General features: G+C 41.8%; 1 protein-coding gene and 1 long non-coding RNA gene across 4 annotated transcripts; both read left to right on the top strand.

The window, feature by feature from the left end:
* Window positions 1-10,692: 10,692 nt before the first annotated feature.
* Window positions 10,693-17,750, top strand: znf414 (zinc finger protein 414). 3 transcript variants are annotated; one of them, XR_010330532.1, is made up of 8 exons: window positions 10,693-10,852; window positions 11,296-11,422; window positions 11,587-11,694; window positions 12,276-12,381; window positions 12,633-13,267; window positions 13,678-13,751; window positions 15,121-15,273; window positions 16,066-17,750. XR_010330532.1 is itself a non-coding variant. In XM_064339041.1 (7 exons), exons 1-7 carry the CDS (start codon window positions 10,850-10,852, stop codon window positions 16,137-16,139), a joined length of 1,206 nt encoding a protein of 401 aa, XP_064195111.1. In that variant the 5' UTR covers window positions 10,693-10,849; the 3' UTR covers window positions 16,140-17,750. The 3 variants fall into 3 exon arrangements, 2 of the variants coding, with proteins under 2 accessions (XP_064195111.1, XP_064195112.1); XM_064339041.1 differs by lacking the exon at window positions 13,678-13,751; XM_064339042.1 differs by lacking the exon at window positions 13,678-13,751 and having other exon boundaries at window positions 10,694-10,852; window positions 11,292-11,422.
* On the top strand, window positions 13,759-14,950 carry LOC135256844 (uncharacterized). The gene is made up of 2 exons (XR_010330533.1): window positions 13,759-14,360; window positions 14,423-14,950. It is a non-coding gene; the product is annotated as an uncharacterized LOC135256844 (long non-coding RNA).
* Window positions 17,751-18,338: the final 588 nt, after the last annotated feature.

Raw genomic sequence — 18,338 nt, 5'->3', positions numbered from 1 at the left:
CCCCAAAACACTGTAGCAGAGCACGTAGCGCTGAATGACGAAACGGGAATGACGTGCTGAACGCGGACCGCTTTGTTCCCAGGAAAAACACAAACATAACGATGCCTTCGTTTAACCTTATTCGGAAAAAGGGCTGCAAAGTGTGCCTATGTGCAACTTAAATTATTGGCCACGACACAATTTGACATGGAGAAACACCGTGCATCGCAAAATACAGTACGGTACAAAATTTAGAATAGAGGAAACCCATTCCCCTTAGTTTGTTTGTTACGTTCTTGTTGAAAGAAGCACGGAACCGTCCAGACCTACGGCGCAACTCACTTTTTAGCTGGCACCACCTGCACATGCGTCCTACTAAACGAAGCACCACCTGCGCATGAGTCCCACAAAACGTCCCTCAAAGGTCGCCCGTGATTGCGTGAGTGACCACAATTTGCCATGCATTGGAACGTTGTATATCGTTTAGTGACACGTAGCCTATTCAAAATCTCAAGAACTAATAATTGCACGTTATAGTATTCAGGCCTGTACAATGAAAATGAATGTTATCGTGAATGTTTTCTTATGCCGAAGTGTTTACAGTGGGAGCCATTAAAAACCGTTCATGCAACATTTATATTCTACATTTATATTCTTTAACTGAGTCCTACATTGCACTTTTAAGGGACTGCATTCGGTGGGTCCAATGAATTACATTTGTATTTGTCATCGATATTATTTACTTGCAGTAATACATTAAGCACACTCACTAAAAAACAGAAAAACTTCTGAGCGAACTGACATTGATGCGCATTTAAATATCGATTAAACCATTATGTTTGACTGGTGATCTCTGGGTGCCATTTTAAGAAATTGGGCATTTTACATGCATCCCTTCCCTGACCCAAATTTCACAGGCCAGCAGTCGTGGTATGATTTAATAAATGATCATTCAAAGAGGAGAACATCTTGTGATTTCCTTTTTTCCTCCCTTGTGTATATTGGCAGATACACAGAACTTTTAAACCAGCAGCAAAGATTACACAACCGTTGGCCTACAGACCACATCACATGATCCAGTTCCTGCATTAAAGTAAAAATAATGCCCAGTCAAGCTGCCACAACTGGGTGGTTTTATGGGCAATAGGTAAACAAAGATTGACTGTAGCAACCTCTTGCAGAAAATCAGTTTTAAAATTCAGATACACAGCAGTATATTCACTTGAACAATACAGCCATTTTTATTTTTAAGTGCTTCTCAGACTAGAATCAGGCGGAGACAAGTCTATGAGCAGCAGTTTAAAGGAAATGTGTCTATTGGAAATCACCTTGAGTTCTGGTTACTCAAAAGCATACAAATGTGTGCGCAAGCTGTGATAACTTAAAATGCACTGAAAGCTGTGTTTTCATCTCTGGTTTTAGTAGCAGAGTTAAATAGCTGGTCACCAAAGCGCACGGTGACAGAGAAATATTATAGGGCCACAAGAGGTGACTCCGCTTGTTTACATGTTGCTGCACGTAAGAATCTCAGAGGCATCCCCGGACTTTAGGATGCTATAACAGTGAGGCTTTGTGCAGGAGTGTGCATGTAAGCATGCAGCAATGACTGAGGCTTAGTGTCATCTCACAAGGACACATGGTGATTTATGCAAACGTTTCTGCCGCTTCAGGCTTTCCTAGAACTGAGACCTGGGAGCAGAGAGCAGGGGAGGGAGTCACCTCTTTTTAAAGGGAAACACACCTCTTTTCAAAGCCCACCTTATCTCTGTCCTTGGTGGAATATCACAGTTTTTGTAGTGTGTAGCAGGGTTTCAGTCAGTTTATCTGCACAAGACACACATTGCTGACTCTGACTGCCAAAGCTATTCACTCGTGACAAACATGTGATAAGCAAACAGAATAAATGTAGTTAGGTGTGCCCCTCAACCCCGCCCCTTACCTCTCTTTTACCAACTGCCAAAGAAACAACTTTTAAAAAACAGCATTACCTGGCTCACAAACTTTATTGTTTATTGTGAATAATTCAAGCATGTTTCAACAATCATAACAAAGAAACATGCACAAGCATAGGAGTATTAAAATACAGAAAACCTGAAAGACAATGACAGAGCAACATAACAGCTGCTAAACAGTGAACTGATGAAATAACTACATACCAAAGCATTACAAATATCATTACAAAGGTTTTGTTTAGAGCTTTATTTTTCCTATTTTCTATTTTGTTTCTCAGAGTCTTGGAGAACCTCTGCTGATTTATGGGAAAAACAGGAGCACTTTTGAAATGCCTGCAGTCAGCTACTGCCTCTTTTCACTGTGCAGTTCATTGGCTGTGCAGCGCAGTCATTGCCCTGGAGGACCGCACCAGTTGCACAGCTGGCACAGGTAGACTGCAGGTGCCCAACCAACTGAGACACACTTTTGCTAAATGAGGATAGGATGCTCTGCCAAGCAAAACCTTCCTTCCCTGGGTAACACTATGACCGATTATGCGTCGCACTGTGTGGCTACCAGCTATTCCACCTCAGGCATGATCAAGACTTAATACGATCCAAAATGTGAAAGGCTTAAAATTAAAGTGAGTGAATGAAGAGGTCTGCATTGACCACATTCTGCTTTTTTGTGCTTTGTCACGTGTGAGATCATCTAGATTAAAAAAAAAATCTAAATGAGCGATATGGAAATGTTATTTAATGATTAAATGGGATAACTGGTTGATAGGCCTCTTCTGAGAAAAAAAGACTGATATTGAAAGCACCCACTTAAGTGGCGCCTTGACAGTAATAGTTAAGGTCTAATGTCTAGACTCGTTATACTGTGTAGCCTATAGGAGGGTTCTTATACGCCATAAAAACGGATATTGTTTTGATTTAGCATGTTACATAACTGTACCTGTGCCGTGTCCTGAACTCTCCTTCAATAAAGAATGAAATTCTTTCGAGCATTAAAAGAGGATTCCGTCAAAGCCTATAAAGGCTTCATTCTTGTCTTGTCGATTAACGATCCAATGTTGCTTTACTATATGCAACCGATTCACCGTAGAATGAAGCTACAAAGAAGGGAAATCCACTAGATTTCCAGACGCGAAAACAGTTTGACTACCAAAATGATCATTTTGCATTCCAGAATCATATCCTTCCCGTAAAGAAACGTATGAAGTGGAAACAACCAGAACGGAAACGGAACGCATTGTAAGTTATTGCTGCTAAAAATAAAAATAAAAAATGACAGCTTATACTTCGCAGCAATATAGCTATATATATATATATATTTTTTTTTTTTTACAATTTCTGAAAACACAATAAATGGTTTATGTTCATTTATGAGGTGTTGCAGTAGGCTATATATTCTGGTCTTCAATGTAAATTTGATTTAAACGGCATGTAGGCGAAATGTAGGCTATATTAATGTAAAGTGAGAAGTTATGCTTTTCGTGTGTGCTGCCACTTTTCTCAGGACGCATAGCGTATTTGTATTTCCCAGCACAGAAATCTAAACAAATTGTGCTCATATTACACCTCAAAAGATGGAAAATTCTTCGGCCCCTGCCTTTAACCATCGCTTTTTTTTACACGTCTATTGGACTAAACAGGTCGTTTTCACGCATTTTTGTCCACCTGTACGGTACATCAAGTATTTTATCTGGAATGTTCGCGAACACTTTCGTTTTGGGTAGAAAACGCTTCTTTGGACACGTAGCTACTACGCGAAAACAGCAGGGAGCGGGAAGGGGCGGGGCGGCTAGACTCTAGGCAGAACATCCGACTTAACGTTAATCCGTTCCACATGTCTACAGCTTCCTTCTGTGGTCATGAGTTGAGTGTGACACGCAACTTTGGAATCTTCTGACTCGGTATTGTATCCTGCAACTGTGGCGCTAAATTTCATCATTCTATTAAAAACTCAAAGAAACCGGTTTCAACTGAAAAACACCGACAACTCACATATTCAAAACATTACTAGTTCTGTAAATGCACACTCAAAATAATTTTAAGCAAAACACATGGCCACATGCCAAATTAAACAACCACTATTGCAATGCAATACTGTGTAACTGTGGCACCACATTACATCAGGTTTGTCAGGCCCGCCATTCCATCATTAAATTTGGCACATTATCAAAAAGTGACAGTTGCAATGCGGCGTTCAGCAAATTCAGGGCAAACAACCTTTTCTAAAACTGATGACCGGTGCATGTCGGTGACTAAGTATCTTGATCTGGCCAAAATTTATATGACATTAACACCCGACAAAGTACGAACTTGGGGGTTAATTTACCAATCTCTGAGGTTTAAAAGTTTGTACCATGATCCCCAGTTATTTACGGTATTCTCGTCTGTCTAAAGGTCAGTTATAAAAAGACAAATGTCAGACGTTTGTAGTAACATGCGAATTTATGCGTCAACATTAAATCAATTAGAGCGTGCTGGTGTAGCGCCATCTGCTGGTCAGCTATTTGCCGTCAATAGTGTGCGTTAAAGGGATTTAATAATGTATTTATTTAGTTAGTTATTTATTTATTCAATTATATGTATAATGAACGACATTTTGCATATTTGCCTAAGTGTTTCGAGACAAGCTTGATGGGATGGGAGCATTTTGGCTTGTGTGGTCTAAAGCAAGACAACACACTTCATGTAACTTCAAAGCAGCTTCTAAAGCGAGGTTATGTTTCCGGAAGCTGCACATACAACGCATTATTTTTGATATCAAGTTTTATTTTGTACGGTCGATTCAACACTTTCCCCACAGAATCAGGTAATATGCCCGAGTACATCCCCTGGAAGCATAACATCACCGCACAAGCTGATTTGGAGTCACTTGAAGCATATTTTCTTGCTTTATACCACGAACCTCTGAAAGCCCCAGTTCCAGCCATTGAAGAGCCGATATCTAAAATGTCCTGTGATTCACACACCTGTCTGGGTCAGTCGAAAACATGCGCTAAAACATATATTATAATAAAACTGTGAACTTCCCCTTTAAAAGGGAGGCTAGTGATGAAAAAAACTCTTAGGATAAATTTCTAAAATGGGTTTAATAAAACATATGGTGGATGTGCAAAATCTCAAAAATGTCAAGTCAAAATTCAAAGTACAACATTCTCTACAGCTGAATGGGGGTGGGGCTGGGAGGAATCTCAACAACAATTCTGACTGGGGCACAGAAAGAATGATTGCAGTTATTTTACTATAATATTACAGGCATCAGTACCCTTTGAAATAAGTAAAGAAATCATTCAGTAGCCATGTCTACAGAAATGTAAGATCAGTGTCAGCTGATTGGTGGTCAGAAATTATGGGTATAGTAATGACACTAGATGGTTAAACTTACAAAGACAGCCATTCAAAAGCATTTCCATTCAACTTCATAACAATTATAACCAATGCTGGTTGTCAGACACGTATTATCTTCTGCCAGCTGCTTTACAATTGTTGGACGAGACACATTTAAAATAAGCCTCTATGACAGCTCACCTCAACAAATTAGCCTCTCACAATGCCACAGGCTCAGAAGCGTTTGCAAATTTTGATGCAGAGAACTGATTAAAGGCAATTATAACTGCCTTTGAATATCCGTCACAACTTATTTAATTTGGAGCCTCTTACACTTGTCACAAAGAAATTTTTGCAAAGGTCAGCGCCGACTTAATGGGCTTTAATTAAATGCAAATGTGAGTATAATTACTAGGCGTCTTCTCTGTTTGGAGAACAATGCACAAAAAAGTACCATGCACAAAAGTGACAGATGCATTCTGGGTAAGAGGGTGATGCAGTGAGACAGCAGGCAGATTAAAAATAGGCCAAACATAGGTAAATATCATGCTGATTAACTTATGTAGTTTCTTATTGGGGACTCGGCATGTTATGCAATTGCCCCACTTTTCATTGGTAATCCCAAAACAGATGGCCAACATACAGTATTGCACAAGATAAAAATACAAAAATAAACTACAAATAAGTACATGCTTACATAAAGGACAGATCACAATCAGCTGTATTACAAACATAAAAGAAACATTTTAAGTTTCATGACAATAAAAGGGTAAACTCCAAGGCTGAAGTTGTTGCTATCGATTGACAGTGTGTGGACAACAATGCTGTCAATCAGTCAAGAAGAGGGAAGAATTGGCTGTACCCTCATTTTCTGTTCAAGACAAAGAGGTGAAGACAATGGCAATTGGGCTGTCCAATTTTCCACACTTGACTAAGTGCACTTGGGTACTTATGCACTTTAGTGACGTATTGTGATGTGGAACATAAATTGTGTAAGTATGTGTTAAGTGGCCAAGTGTGTGGGATTTTCTAAATCATTGGTACACACTTTTTGTTCCGTGGGACCTATTCCAAATAATTTGTTGTAGTCATTCTGCTATTAATTGCTAGTAATAGCTGTGCAAAAGCTTGATGTGGGCTTGCTAACTACAGACAAATTAACCAAGCCTGCTAACCTTATATTGACATTAACAATGCCATCATGATGCTACCATATGAATAAAAAATGTAAAGTTACAACATTTGCATTTTTGCAACCATCTTGCTTAAATTGATATTTCTTTGATGCTATTTTCCTCCAGTAAACGTACATGCCGGCAACTTTGTGACAAGAAACGTCACAAACTTACATTGTGGGCCTTGGTGTAAGTCTGGATAAAATGCACATCAAGCACACTCCACTGCCACTTATTTGAGAAAGGGGGCTCACTTGCACACTTATGCTAAGCACATGAATGTGCAAGCCTAGTGCCTAAGTGTGCACGTGTGATCAAGTGCGCATATTGGGACAGCCTAAATATCTGCTTGGATATAGATAGTGGACAAATAAACATTTGGCTGGTTTTGCTGTTCTACTCAAAAATCTTATTGTGCATTACACATTCATACTTGGTTTAAAAATATTATTTCCCAATGTATCATCTTACCCAAGCTTTCCTCTCCTTCATCAATGTGAGAACTCAGAGGTTTGGATTTTTCTTTGTTGATTGACAGGTACTTGAATATTGATAGCATTCACATAATCATATATTTTGTTTTACTCCTAATGCTTGGTGAGTTCATGACATACTTACTGGCTCATGGCTTATTTTGGGGTAGGTAACATAGTTTGTTTGCATTAACATGCCAATTATGTATAATACTTAACACAGCCAATGAAGTATGATCTCTAATTAGCTGTGATAAATGAAACACTTTTTTTGCCACACCTGAGGTCTAACATTCAGGTTTAAAAGTGAAAAATATTAACACAGCCAATCTGGCAGCAGTTCAAAATGCCCGAACAACTTTCAGCATAAAAAACTATACTGAGTTTTATGAAATGTGTCTATTTGCCCATCGTAAACCACATTAACATCCCTACGGTAAACTGCATTAGTATATCCACAGTAAACTACATTAATGTGCCCACAGTGAACCATACTCATTTGCCCACAGTAAACCACATTAATGTGCCCACAGTAGACCACCTCAATGTCCCTGCTGTAAACTGCATTAATGTGCCTGCAGTAAATTACATTAATGTGCCCCTAGTAAACTACATTAATATGCCTACAGTAAACCACATTAATGTGCCCACAGTAAACTACATCAATGTCCCTGCTGTAAACTGCATTAATGTGCCTGCAGTAAATTACATTAATGTGCCCCCAGTAAACTACATTAATATGTCCACAGTAAATCACATTAATGTTTCCACATTAAACCGTATTTATGTGCCCCCAGTAAACTGCATTCATACATCCACAGTAAACCACATTAATGTGCCCATGGTAAAATGCATAAATATATCCACATTAAAGCATATTAATGTGCCCACAGTAAACCACATTAATGTGACCACAGTAAACTACGTCAATGTCCCTTGTGACTTAGTTGATGCGCCAGTCTTAACGACTACTTGTATTTTTATTTATTTTTATTTTTCCATAGATTGCGTTGTTGCCGTTCTCGTTGTTCGTGTTATCATTAACACCGGTCAAAGTTACTATGCGTGTTCCCTGTAACTTGGACCGGTACTTCTCTCTAGGGGTTTCGTCATACTTGTTCCTGGTTATGGTTATACACTTTGTTGTACGTCGCTCTGGATAAGAGCGTCTGCTAAATGCCTGTAATGTAAAAAATGTAATGTCCCTGCAGTAAACCGCATTAATGTGCCCACAATAAACCGTGTTTACTTGCCCACAGTTAACCGTTTTTATTTGCACACAGTAAACCGCATTAATGTGCCCACAATAAACCACATTAATGTCCCTGCAGTAAACCGCATTAATGTGCCCACAATAAACCGTGTTTACTTGCCCACAGTTAACCGTTTTTATTTGCACACAGTAAACCACATTAATGTGCCCACAATAAACCACATTAATGTCCCTGCAGTAAACTGCAAAAATGTGCCCACAGGGTGCCTAGGGTTGGTTGCTCCTGGAAACCATGGCCTTGTGTGTGAGTAAGTTGCTGCTGTTGCCAGGGACAACCTACCCTAGGCATCGACAGCTTCAGGCAGGTGTCATAACACTGCAAGTGCCTGGAGTTGGTCGCCCCCAGAAACAGCAACATCTTACTCACACACAGGGCTTCTCAACTCTGTTCACAAATGGCACCCATCTCAAAGCTGGTACAGAGAGTCAAAATGGAAGTGCCCAGCAGTGAACTGGGGTCATTTCAGAACCAGAACCAGAGCCATAGAGCTCTCCATCAATCTGGGTCACACCAGCTAACTGCACTTATATTGTCTTACTCATGCCTGGGTAAATTTACTGACCAATGACTGCCCACAGCTACATTTAAAATCTCCTACATCCCCCAGAATGCTGCCTATAAACTGAGGGAACCATTCAGGAAGAGAATGGCCTAGAGACAGATTCACAGAGACAGACTGATGGCAGGTCAACAGCGCCAAACTGGACCAATAAGAGGAGAGTACATTTTTATTAGCTCATAATGACAGTGTTCCAGCACTTTTTTATGAAGCTCCATGGTCCATCATTTGTACAGAGTGACCCCACACACCACCCAGATCATGTCTCACACAAACTTATGGTGCTTGGTTTTGTTCTACCACTTACTAAAACTTTAAATATGGCTACAATGTCACACTCAACCCTTTGTGGCATGGATTCTTAGTGACTCTTCAAAATAGTTTAGCTTGACCAAGCAAGAGGACCTCAGTAGTGAATGTTGCAATGGAGGTCAGGCGTTTTTTGCGCTCTGTGCTTCAGCACTCGGCGGTCCTGTTCGCTGAGCTTGTGCAGCCTACCGCTTCACAGCTGAGCTGTTATTGCTCCAAGACATTTCCACTTCACAATAAGAGCACTTACAGTTGACCCGGGCAGCACTAGCAGGGCAAAAATTTGCCAAACTGACATTTTGGAAAGGTGGCATCCTATAACAGTGCCACATTGAAAGTCACTGAGCTCTTCAGTACAACCCATTCTACTGCCAACTTTCTTCTATGGAGATTGCATGGCTGTGTGCTTGGTTTTCTGTGCCTGTTAGCGATTAGTGTGGCTGAACCTATGTGACTGATTTATTTGCTTGTTTATTTGCTAGAGGCAAAGCAACATACATTGTTGCAATTAAAAACAACATTACATGGTTTTAACTAAATGCTAAATTAAAACGTGCACAAAATGCACACACAACATAACACATTCACAAATAACAAGTGTGCAACCACTTGACAAAAACAGCACTGCACTTTTAAAATGTTATTGCTCCATTAAACCAGAGTTAAAAGCAATTATTGGTATTCAGTAACTCTTCTCATATCAGTAAACAATAAAATTTAAAAGATTTTATGGTTGTTTGATCGAAGACTATTCTACACACAGCAAACAAAAACAGTGCAATTTTTCATCAGCGCAATCAGGTTTTACCTTGAACCTGACAATTAAAAATTTTGCCTGCCTATGTGGATAGTACCCACAGAACTATATAAAGAAATTGGACAGCATAATGTTAACAAGGTAATTACTAATAAAATTAATTAATTACTATTTTATTCAGGATGTTTACCATGGACATATTTCAAGGTTAAATGGATATTTTCCATGAACAGTTATTCTGCTACAATTGTGCCACCAAGGATGGCAGAAGAAGATGGAAATGTAGCAACAGTCAAATGAGAATGTCATTTGCAAGTTGTAGTCTGACTGTACGCCATCAGGAAACTTACAGACCATGCAATGAGACCAGGCAATGTTAATATATGGACATTTACATGAATAATGAAGCAACATGCAGGTGCAGTTGCGATGTTCAGAATGAGTTTGAGACCTATTGTCTTGGTACTGAGCTAGATCAGAAAAGCTGCACACACACATATTATTATTATTATTATTATTATTGTTATTGTTATATGACATTCCTGGTACAGACAGCTCTTCATTTAGTCCTTAATTTAATTTAGTTATGTTTCTAACCTATCGTCATACACTGCTGAGGTTCAAGATCTCAATACAGCAAGCAAATACAGATTATTATTCTGTAAATGTGTTCTGGAGAACACTTGGATGCGTCATTGCTAGCATTTACAGTGTACAATATCGGTCGCTCATAAAACTGCACAAAAATGCTGTGAAGACGTTATGAAATATACGCCAGAAACGTATATTATATTTAAACTATATAAAATGTAATATGTAAACTTCTAATAAATTAGAAGACTAGAACAACAGCGCTTTTCTGGTTTCTTGCCGCATTACAAGCACGCCTTTTTTGGTCCTCTTCTCGCGATAATATAGATCCAAAATGGTGAACTCGTGAAGTGCCAGTGTCTCAAACGCTACTTTCCTCGTTGTCTTCAAATAATATATTTTATTGGTTAATGTACAATTATATACCAGTCTTTCGTGAAGGCTCGTTGTAAATAGTCTATGGTGAGTGATTCTGGAAAATGCTGATCCTTGCATTTGAATATAATATTAGCTTGCTTGATATTAAATGTTGCAGCTATCGATACATTAGGCCTATATTTATACAGATAAAGACACACTAGATCGACTATTAGGTGACAGTCCAACAGCTTTTCCGTGTTTACATGTCCAAAAAAGCTGTAATGTCCAAAAACGAAGGAAAAAATAGAGTGCACTCACATTTACGACCAACACATGTTTTGAAATTTTTTTTACCTCACAACATGTCATGCAGAACATTAGCCAACTAATGTCAATACACTTATAGATTCACAACTGAACGGAAAACGAAACGGTGGTTTTTTTCGCTTTCTCAGTTACCACCTTAAATCAGTTAAATCGATTGTCATGCTTGCTCGTTGCGACCCTCTATCATTTCGCTAAAATGATCAATGTGTTCCAGATAGTCTGAACTACAGAGACTGCTGTCCACCGGATCTCCCCTGCCTGTTGACAGCAGTGTGGCAGGGATGTCTGCCGGAATCGCCGAATGTAATCCGACCCCACAACCGCAAGCATCTACCAACACGCAAGGTACGTGTACAGCAGCAACAATTCGGATATTCGTTCGTATATCGCGATTTGTCTTTTCGGGTATTTGCATTACTGCTAATGTTGTTCAGAGCCTTTTAACAAAGTACAGTAAAAAATATTTGCTCCTTAAAGGACATGTTTAGATTTTTGCTCTTTTCCCACAGGAACCATTTTGCCCTGTTCATTCCGTGGCTGCAAGCAGACCTTCTCAAACATGCAGCAGCTGTCCAGCCACGTGGAGAGCCACAAGATCCCCACGCAGTCCCTTCCAGGTGAGGACAGTCAGGACACTTTGGCCTGGTCCCAGGGTGCACAACATTGCTGCCAAAATCTATTTCTACTTCCCACAACCGAATAGAGCATAAAGAGTATGACGGTACACATTTGTCATAAGATGATAATATTTTGGTTGGTTACTGAATGTAACAGTGGGTTTTGGGTTAGCACAATGTGCTCATCCATACATGGCAGGTAGTCAAGGAATTGGACTGCAGCTGAAGAGACCCTAATTAGAGATTTTGATGGACTGCCTTATCTATATACTATTTAGAAAGCATTCAGGAAGATGACCAGTACATTGTCATAGCACTGAGCTTTGGGAGTCGTGGCCATTTTGGATGAGAGTGTTCTTTGTGATATTGTGAATCATGATTCTAAAATGCCACACTTTCTGGCGAAATTAAGATTGTGGGTAATGTATCTAGCTGGACAATATAAAGAGGAATAAAAATCCATTAAAAAAATAGTATCCACTGTAGGATTTATCTCAGGCGACTTTAAGTAGTTTTAACTCCATGTAATATGTATTACAAACCTTGTTTTATGGATTGCTGTCTGTGTCTCATTTTTTAAGGGAAGGCATTTCGTTGCTCAGCCCTGGGCTGCAGTGGTACTTTTCCCAGCATGCAACACCTGATGGAGCACATGAGGCACCACTACAAGCCTAACCATTATTTCCTGTGAGTGTGCGATGATTTTAGGTAGACGGAGTACTCCAGGCGGGGTCTGTTAGTCACTTTCAGTTTTTTGTACATATTGTCTAGGTATATGGGATCAGCTGAAGTAAATGCAATGATTTTTTTGTTCAAAGCTGTGCGTTGAAGCATGGTATGGCCATGAGAGTTTGTTGTTAGCTTGTTGCATGTGTATAGCCAAGCTGTGGTCTTGTTGTGGTCTTCTTACGCACCTTGCTGTTTCCTTGTTGATGCAGGTGCGAGAGCTGCAGAGCCAAGCTGCGGTCTTACCGCGCTCTCTTCAAACACCTCCACACTTGCGCCAAGGTGGCCAAGAGCAAGGCTGCCCGGGAGGAAATTACATCTCCCGGCGCCATGACGATGACGGAAACGGCCGAGACCGCTCTCGCGTACGAAGCCGCGGCTCCTGCCGGTACTTCCGCCAGCATCCAGACCCCCATGAAGGAAGAGCCCATGGAGTTAGAGCCCGCCCCCACAGCCGCCGAGTCCGGCACCTCCGACCGTGCTCCGCCCCTCGCAAGCCTCCAGGCTACCGTCAACAGGCTTCCCCAGGAAGCCCCGCTAGCTCCGCCCACCCCCGTCTCCCCTACCTCCCCCCCGGCCCCTGCCACTCCTCCTGCCCTGCCCCCCGGCCCCTTCTCTCTCATGGAGACCGCGGCGTTCGCCGCGGAGCCCCTGCAGCCCGGACCGCCCCCCGGCTCCATCATCCCTTCCGCCACGCCCCCCTCCCCCCTGCCTTACTCTCCCCTTGCGTCCTCCTCTCCTCCCACCCCAGCCGCCCCCGGGCAGCGCCCGGGCCGACCCGTCGCCCCTGCCTCCCCAGCTCCACCCACCCCGCCGGGCTCGAACGCTGTCTGGAAGAAGAACCAAGGTGAATGAGTTTCACGCGTTCCTTTCTTCTGTGTTGGCCAAAAATCGCAATTCCACAAGCCTTAATCAACTCTGTTTTCCACAGTAAATTTTGGAGAGTCAGAGAGTCAGGAGATGATTTCTTCTTTCACAGGGAGCATATCAGTCTAGATATGAGCATCCTGAGTGGAATGACATCATCGCTTCTGCTCTTGCATTGCACAATTAATGCTCGTTTTGACCGCACACTTGAGTACACCGAAGCTCTTATTTTGAAAAGTTAGACCGAAGCTAAATTCTTGTTCTGATATTATCTGTTTCTGAGACAAGTGTGTTGAGATGGGGCTGGCGCCAGTCAGCTTGACGGCGTGCGCCTGGGCCGTTCCGGTGTTGAGTGAACTGTGTGTTTTGTCGTGTGCACTGTCCTGCCAGACGCGCCCGGGCCCCTATTGCTCAGAAGGAACAGTCATCCCAGCAGTCAGAGTATAAGTGCAGGTGAAGTCCAGGTGAGGCACGGAGACTGCGGTCCGCACACGCACAGACAAGGGGGCGGCTGGCCAATGGTGCTTAACATTCAGGGGACAGCTTTGTGGATCAGTACAGAAACCCCACCCACCCCTGCCACCTGATTGGTGCTTTCTCTCTGTCCGCCTCCTGGGTGTGGCTCTCACCCTGTCCTGCCTTGACTGTACTCTCTAATTGTAGCTGCGCTTTACGCTTGCCTTCCAGCCGGCTGCTCACTGGGGACGGGTCTGTTTGGCTCGCTCGGTGTACATGCTGGCCCCCGGCCGTCCTGCACAGCTTCCTCCTGCCCCGTGTTAACAGCAGCAACTCCCTTTTCCTACACGCAGTCCCACCATCCCCCTGCCTCTGCTGTCCTCCCTGGCCCCGGTGGCTGTCTGGCTGTGAGCAGTGCAGTGCGTGCGTGCGTGCATGTGCGTGTGTGTGTGTGCACGTGTGTGTTCGTGTGTGTGCATGTGTGAGAGAGAAAGAGATGTGAGAGGTGCACTATGTGTGTGGCAGCGTGTGAGTGTGGCAGTATGTGTGGATGTGTGAGGTGCTGTGTGTATGGACGTGAAAGGTGCTGTGTGTGGCAGTGTGTGTAGATGTGAGAGGTGCAGTATGTGTGTGGCAGTGTGTGTGGATGTGAGAGGTGCAGTGTGTGTGGATGTGAGAGGTGCTGTGTGAGTGGTCGTATGTGTGTGGCAGTGTGTTTATGTGGATGTGAGGTGCAGTGTGTGGATGTGCTTGTGAGAGGTGCAGTGTGTGTGTGTGTGGCAGTGTGTGGATGTGCATGTGAGAGGTTCAGTGTGAATGGTTGTGTGTGGATGTGAGAGGTGCTGTGTGAGTGGCTGTATGTGTGGATGTGGTTTTGTGCAGGATGTCTTGCAGGCATCATTGCAGCCTGTACTGAAATCTGACTGCTTACATTGCTTGCTTCACAGATTAAACGTTTCCTAATGAAAATACCGGCTGCTGCAGTTAGTATTAACAGTATTCTTTCACAAAGACTAACCCTTTTAATGTGAGGCTTTCTAAGGCTGTTGAAGGATGTTTCATAATTATGTCTTAATTAATTTTTGCTTTCATGAATCTCCTGTTTATCCCTGAACATCACTTTACTATGACTCCGTCCAGGCAAGAGATGTTTCCTGCTCTCATAACAATTTAATATAATAGATCAATAAAGAGCAAGTAAATGAAATCAACTTGTCATTGCTTTGGTTGTCATAATGTTTTCTCCTTTGTGAATTAGATGCATTCATTTGATCTAATGATCCAGGTTGGAAATGTTTTTGCACTGAGTACCCTTTCAGGTTTGATGGGCTGAAAAAGCTTTCTTGAGTCTGTTCTCCCCTTCCCCCCCCTGCTCAGGGCAATCTTTCAGCAGCCGCATTCTCTGGGAGCACACCAGAGGGCGCTACAGCTGCCTACAGTGTGGCCACTCCACCCCCACTCGGCAGGAGATGACCGCCCACATTGAGGGCCAGCACAGGAGCCCGGCTGGGCGGGCACAGACTGACCCGGGTAAGACCAGGGCTTAGACCTCACTTAAGCTGACACGGTTAAGACCAGGCTTAGAACTCAGTTAAGCTGAAACAGGTAAGACCAGGCTTAGGCCTCAGTTAAGCCGACACAGGTAAGACCTGGGCTTAGACCTCACTTAAGCTGACATGGGTAAGACCAAGGCTTAGACCTCACTTAAGCTGACCCGGGTAAGACCAGGGCTTAGACCTCACTTAAGCTGACATGGGTAAGACCAAGGCTTAGACCTCACTTAAGCTAACATGGGTAAGACCAAGGCTTAGACCTCACTTAAGCTGACACGGGTAAGACCAGGGCTTAGACCTCACTTAAGCTAACATGGGTAAGACCAAGGCTTAGACCTCACTTAAGCTGACACGGGTAAGACCAGGGCTTAGACCTCATTCATGCTGACACAGGTAATGCTGGGGTGTAGACCTCAGAGTATTGTTAAGATTTAGGGTAGACCTCATTAAAACTGACGTTGGTTTAAACTGGGACGCATACTTCAGTCAAACTGGTGGTATTGCTAAGATTGGGGGTCAGGGACCCCACCCAGAGTTTTTGGGTTTCACAAACCCAGGCCACCCCATCCCTGCACAATTACAGCACAATTTGTGAGGTTTAAGGGGACCTGTTAGTCAGGGGCCTTGGAATCTTCCTAAAACCAGCACAGTGAAGCATAACAGAGTAAACGTATGTGGCAGTAGTAACCCTGCTTGACATCAGGAAGTTTGTATTGCCTGGCACCCCCCTCCACTGTTTCTCAATTTGTATTTTTTTCATTTATTTCAGATAACAGAGGTTCTCCTCCATTCCAACCAAAGATATCATTGGAAACAGAGACTGCTGTCTATACCCAGCTCTGATTGAATTTGTCCACTGGGCAAAATTTTCAATCTGACCTGTTGTAAATGTCTGGGAAGGTAGAATGGCTAATGTGAATGTTGATGGGTTTAATCTCTCTTAGAAATCCCTTGAAAGGCAACATTGATCAATGTTTCTCATGCAGGAAATTCACAAATGTCTCTTCTGTGTATTCACAAGCTTCTATATTACTGGCTTTTAGCGAATGCTATTATCCAGAGCGATTTACACAGCTTTGGCATTTTGTCTCAGTATCCATTTAATATAGCTTGGTATATACTGAAGAAATTCAGGTTGAGTACCTTGGTCCAGGGTACAACGGCTGAATGCTAAATGAGAGTCAAACCTGCAACCTTCAGGTTACATGCCTGGCTGTACTCCTTATATCCATCACATTTTTATTCTATGCCATTTTGAAGCAACTGGGAATATTTCAAAAATACGGCACAAGTCTGCTCAGCTGAAGGTCATGGACCGAAACGTCGACAGCAGTACAATTGGGAAGAAACTATGTGGGAGCATTTCTTCATTCCGTTATACTGTATACTTTTCTCTCTGAGCACCCCTGAGTGCATAAAACACAGTCTGATGATATTTTAAGGGAACCTGCACTGGGGACAAACAAAATAAGAATGCAGAGAACGGTAAATGAAGAATACCTTACTTAGATCCTGTTTCAAAATTGCATACTTGTGTCACCTATATTTAAAAAGTGAGATGCCTTTGTTGAACACAGTGGAGCAGTGCTGTTGGATTTCAGGCACCCTGGCTTCAAAGTCTCTCTTTTTGAAGCGGACCATCTCAGTATTGAGGGGTCTTGAAATTTGGTACATACCTGGTGGTGGAAAGCAAGAAACAAGTCATCCAAAGTAGCTTGTACAGCTGTTTAGGAGCTTCTCAAAGTACATTGTACATTCTTGCTTTAGACCACGGACCACCAAATGCCCTCGTACTTGCTATTGTAAAGTTGGCAGGCCATTAGGGACTTCTGTAAGTATCTAAAATATCCTTCACCCAACACAAAAAAAACATTGGGGCCTGTCAAAAATACACTATAACTGAAGTAATAGCAAAAAAATCCAGAAAGTGAACTGTCCCTTTAATTTAGGTTGTAAGATTATGCACATGTAAAGTTGGAGGGAAACCCAATCTAAAAAAAATCCATACTCGTATATACACAGTATATGTATGTCTGATCCTCAACCATTACAAAACATTACAAGTTTTGTATTTTCTACTCATTTTAATTTAAATTAAATTTTGTATTGCTGTTTTTGTTTTTATTGTTTTTATTTTTATGGTGGATATTTGGTTAATTTGAGAGTGTATTGGCCAGTGAGATCATAGATCATGAGGATGTGGGGTAATTCGAATCACTTGTGTATTACTACTAGTGTTAGTATTAAAATCAATTGAATATGAATTGCTGATATGTATCACTGTTGAAATATCAAAGATAAATGAAAGATGTCATCATGTAAAGGAAATTGTTGATTGAGCTTTGGGTGCCCCCTACTGTAATGCATGCTGACACTTGTGTGTGCCACCACACCTTAATAAACCCTGAAAAAAAAGACAGTGTATTATGTCCCGGGCAAAGGCATGAGCTCGATCATTGGGCATTTTTCGCTTTCATGCTGTTAAGATAAATACAAAAAAATGTGTTGTGCATTTTCATTAGGTTATAACCAGCACCATTACAGCAGTCCTTTTTGTGTAGACACGTATGTATTTTGATATGATGACATGGGTAGGAACACATTTGAAATGATACGTAAAGACTGTGCCTTCAAACAGAAGAATGGCAAAAGTTTGTAATTGGATGAAAAAAATGGCCACTGGATTTCTTCGGTTCTTCATATTAAAGAATAATAGTGAAATTGGGCTGCAGGTAGCTGTTCTGAGGTTTAAAACATCAGTGCATGTTCCACTGTAATTCTACAATATCTATGTAACAGAAATTGGACATTGCACTGGATGACTTGACTCTGGTATTGTTGTTTGCAGTTATATTTCAAATTGTGCTTGAATCTGTCATTAATGGTGATTTGACTTTCAAAGCTAGATCTAATTTTCGTATCTATTTAGTATTTACACTCTGAACTTTGCACCTGATGCAGACTACTAATAATAATTATAGCAATAATTGATGCATATAAATGTACTCGTCCTCTGCTGAACAGCTGAATTTATTTAAGTAA

The sequence above is a fragment of the Anguilla rostrata genome, chromosome 6 (assembly GCF_018555375.3).
Source record: "Anguilla rostrata isolate EN2019 chromosome 6, ASM1855537v3, whole genome shotgun sequence".
Taxonomy (NCBI): Eukaryota; Metazoa; Chordata; class Actinopteri; order Anguilliformes; family Anguillidae; genus Anguilla; species Anguilla rostrata.
The sequence above is the reverse complement of the archived record's forward strand: the minus strand, read 5'-3'. Positions and strand labels throughout refer to the sequence as shown.

Bases quoted from the DNA above. Each gene is read 5' to 3' on its own strand.
- znf414 (XM_064339041.1), top strand. The intron at 11,423-11,586 runs GTACGTGTACAG...CTTTTCCCACAG, and splicing joins AGCATCTACCAACACGCAAG to GAACCATTTTGCCCTGTTCA. The intron at 13,268-15,120 runs GTGAATGAGTTT...CCCCCTGCTCAG, and splicing joins TGTCTGGAAGAAGAACCAAG to GGCAATCTTTCAGCAGCCGC.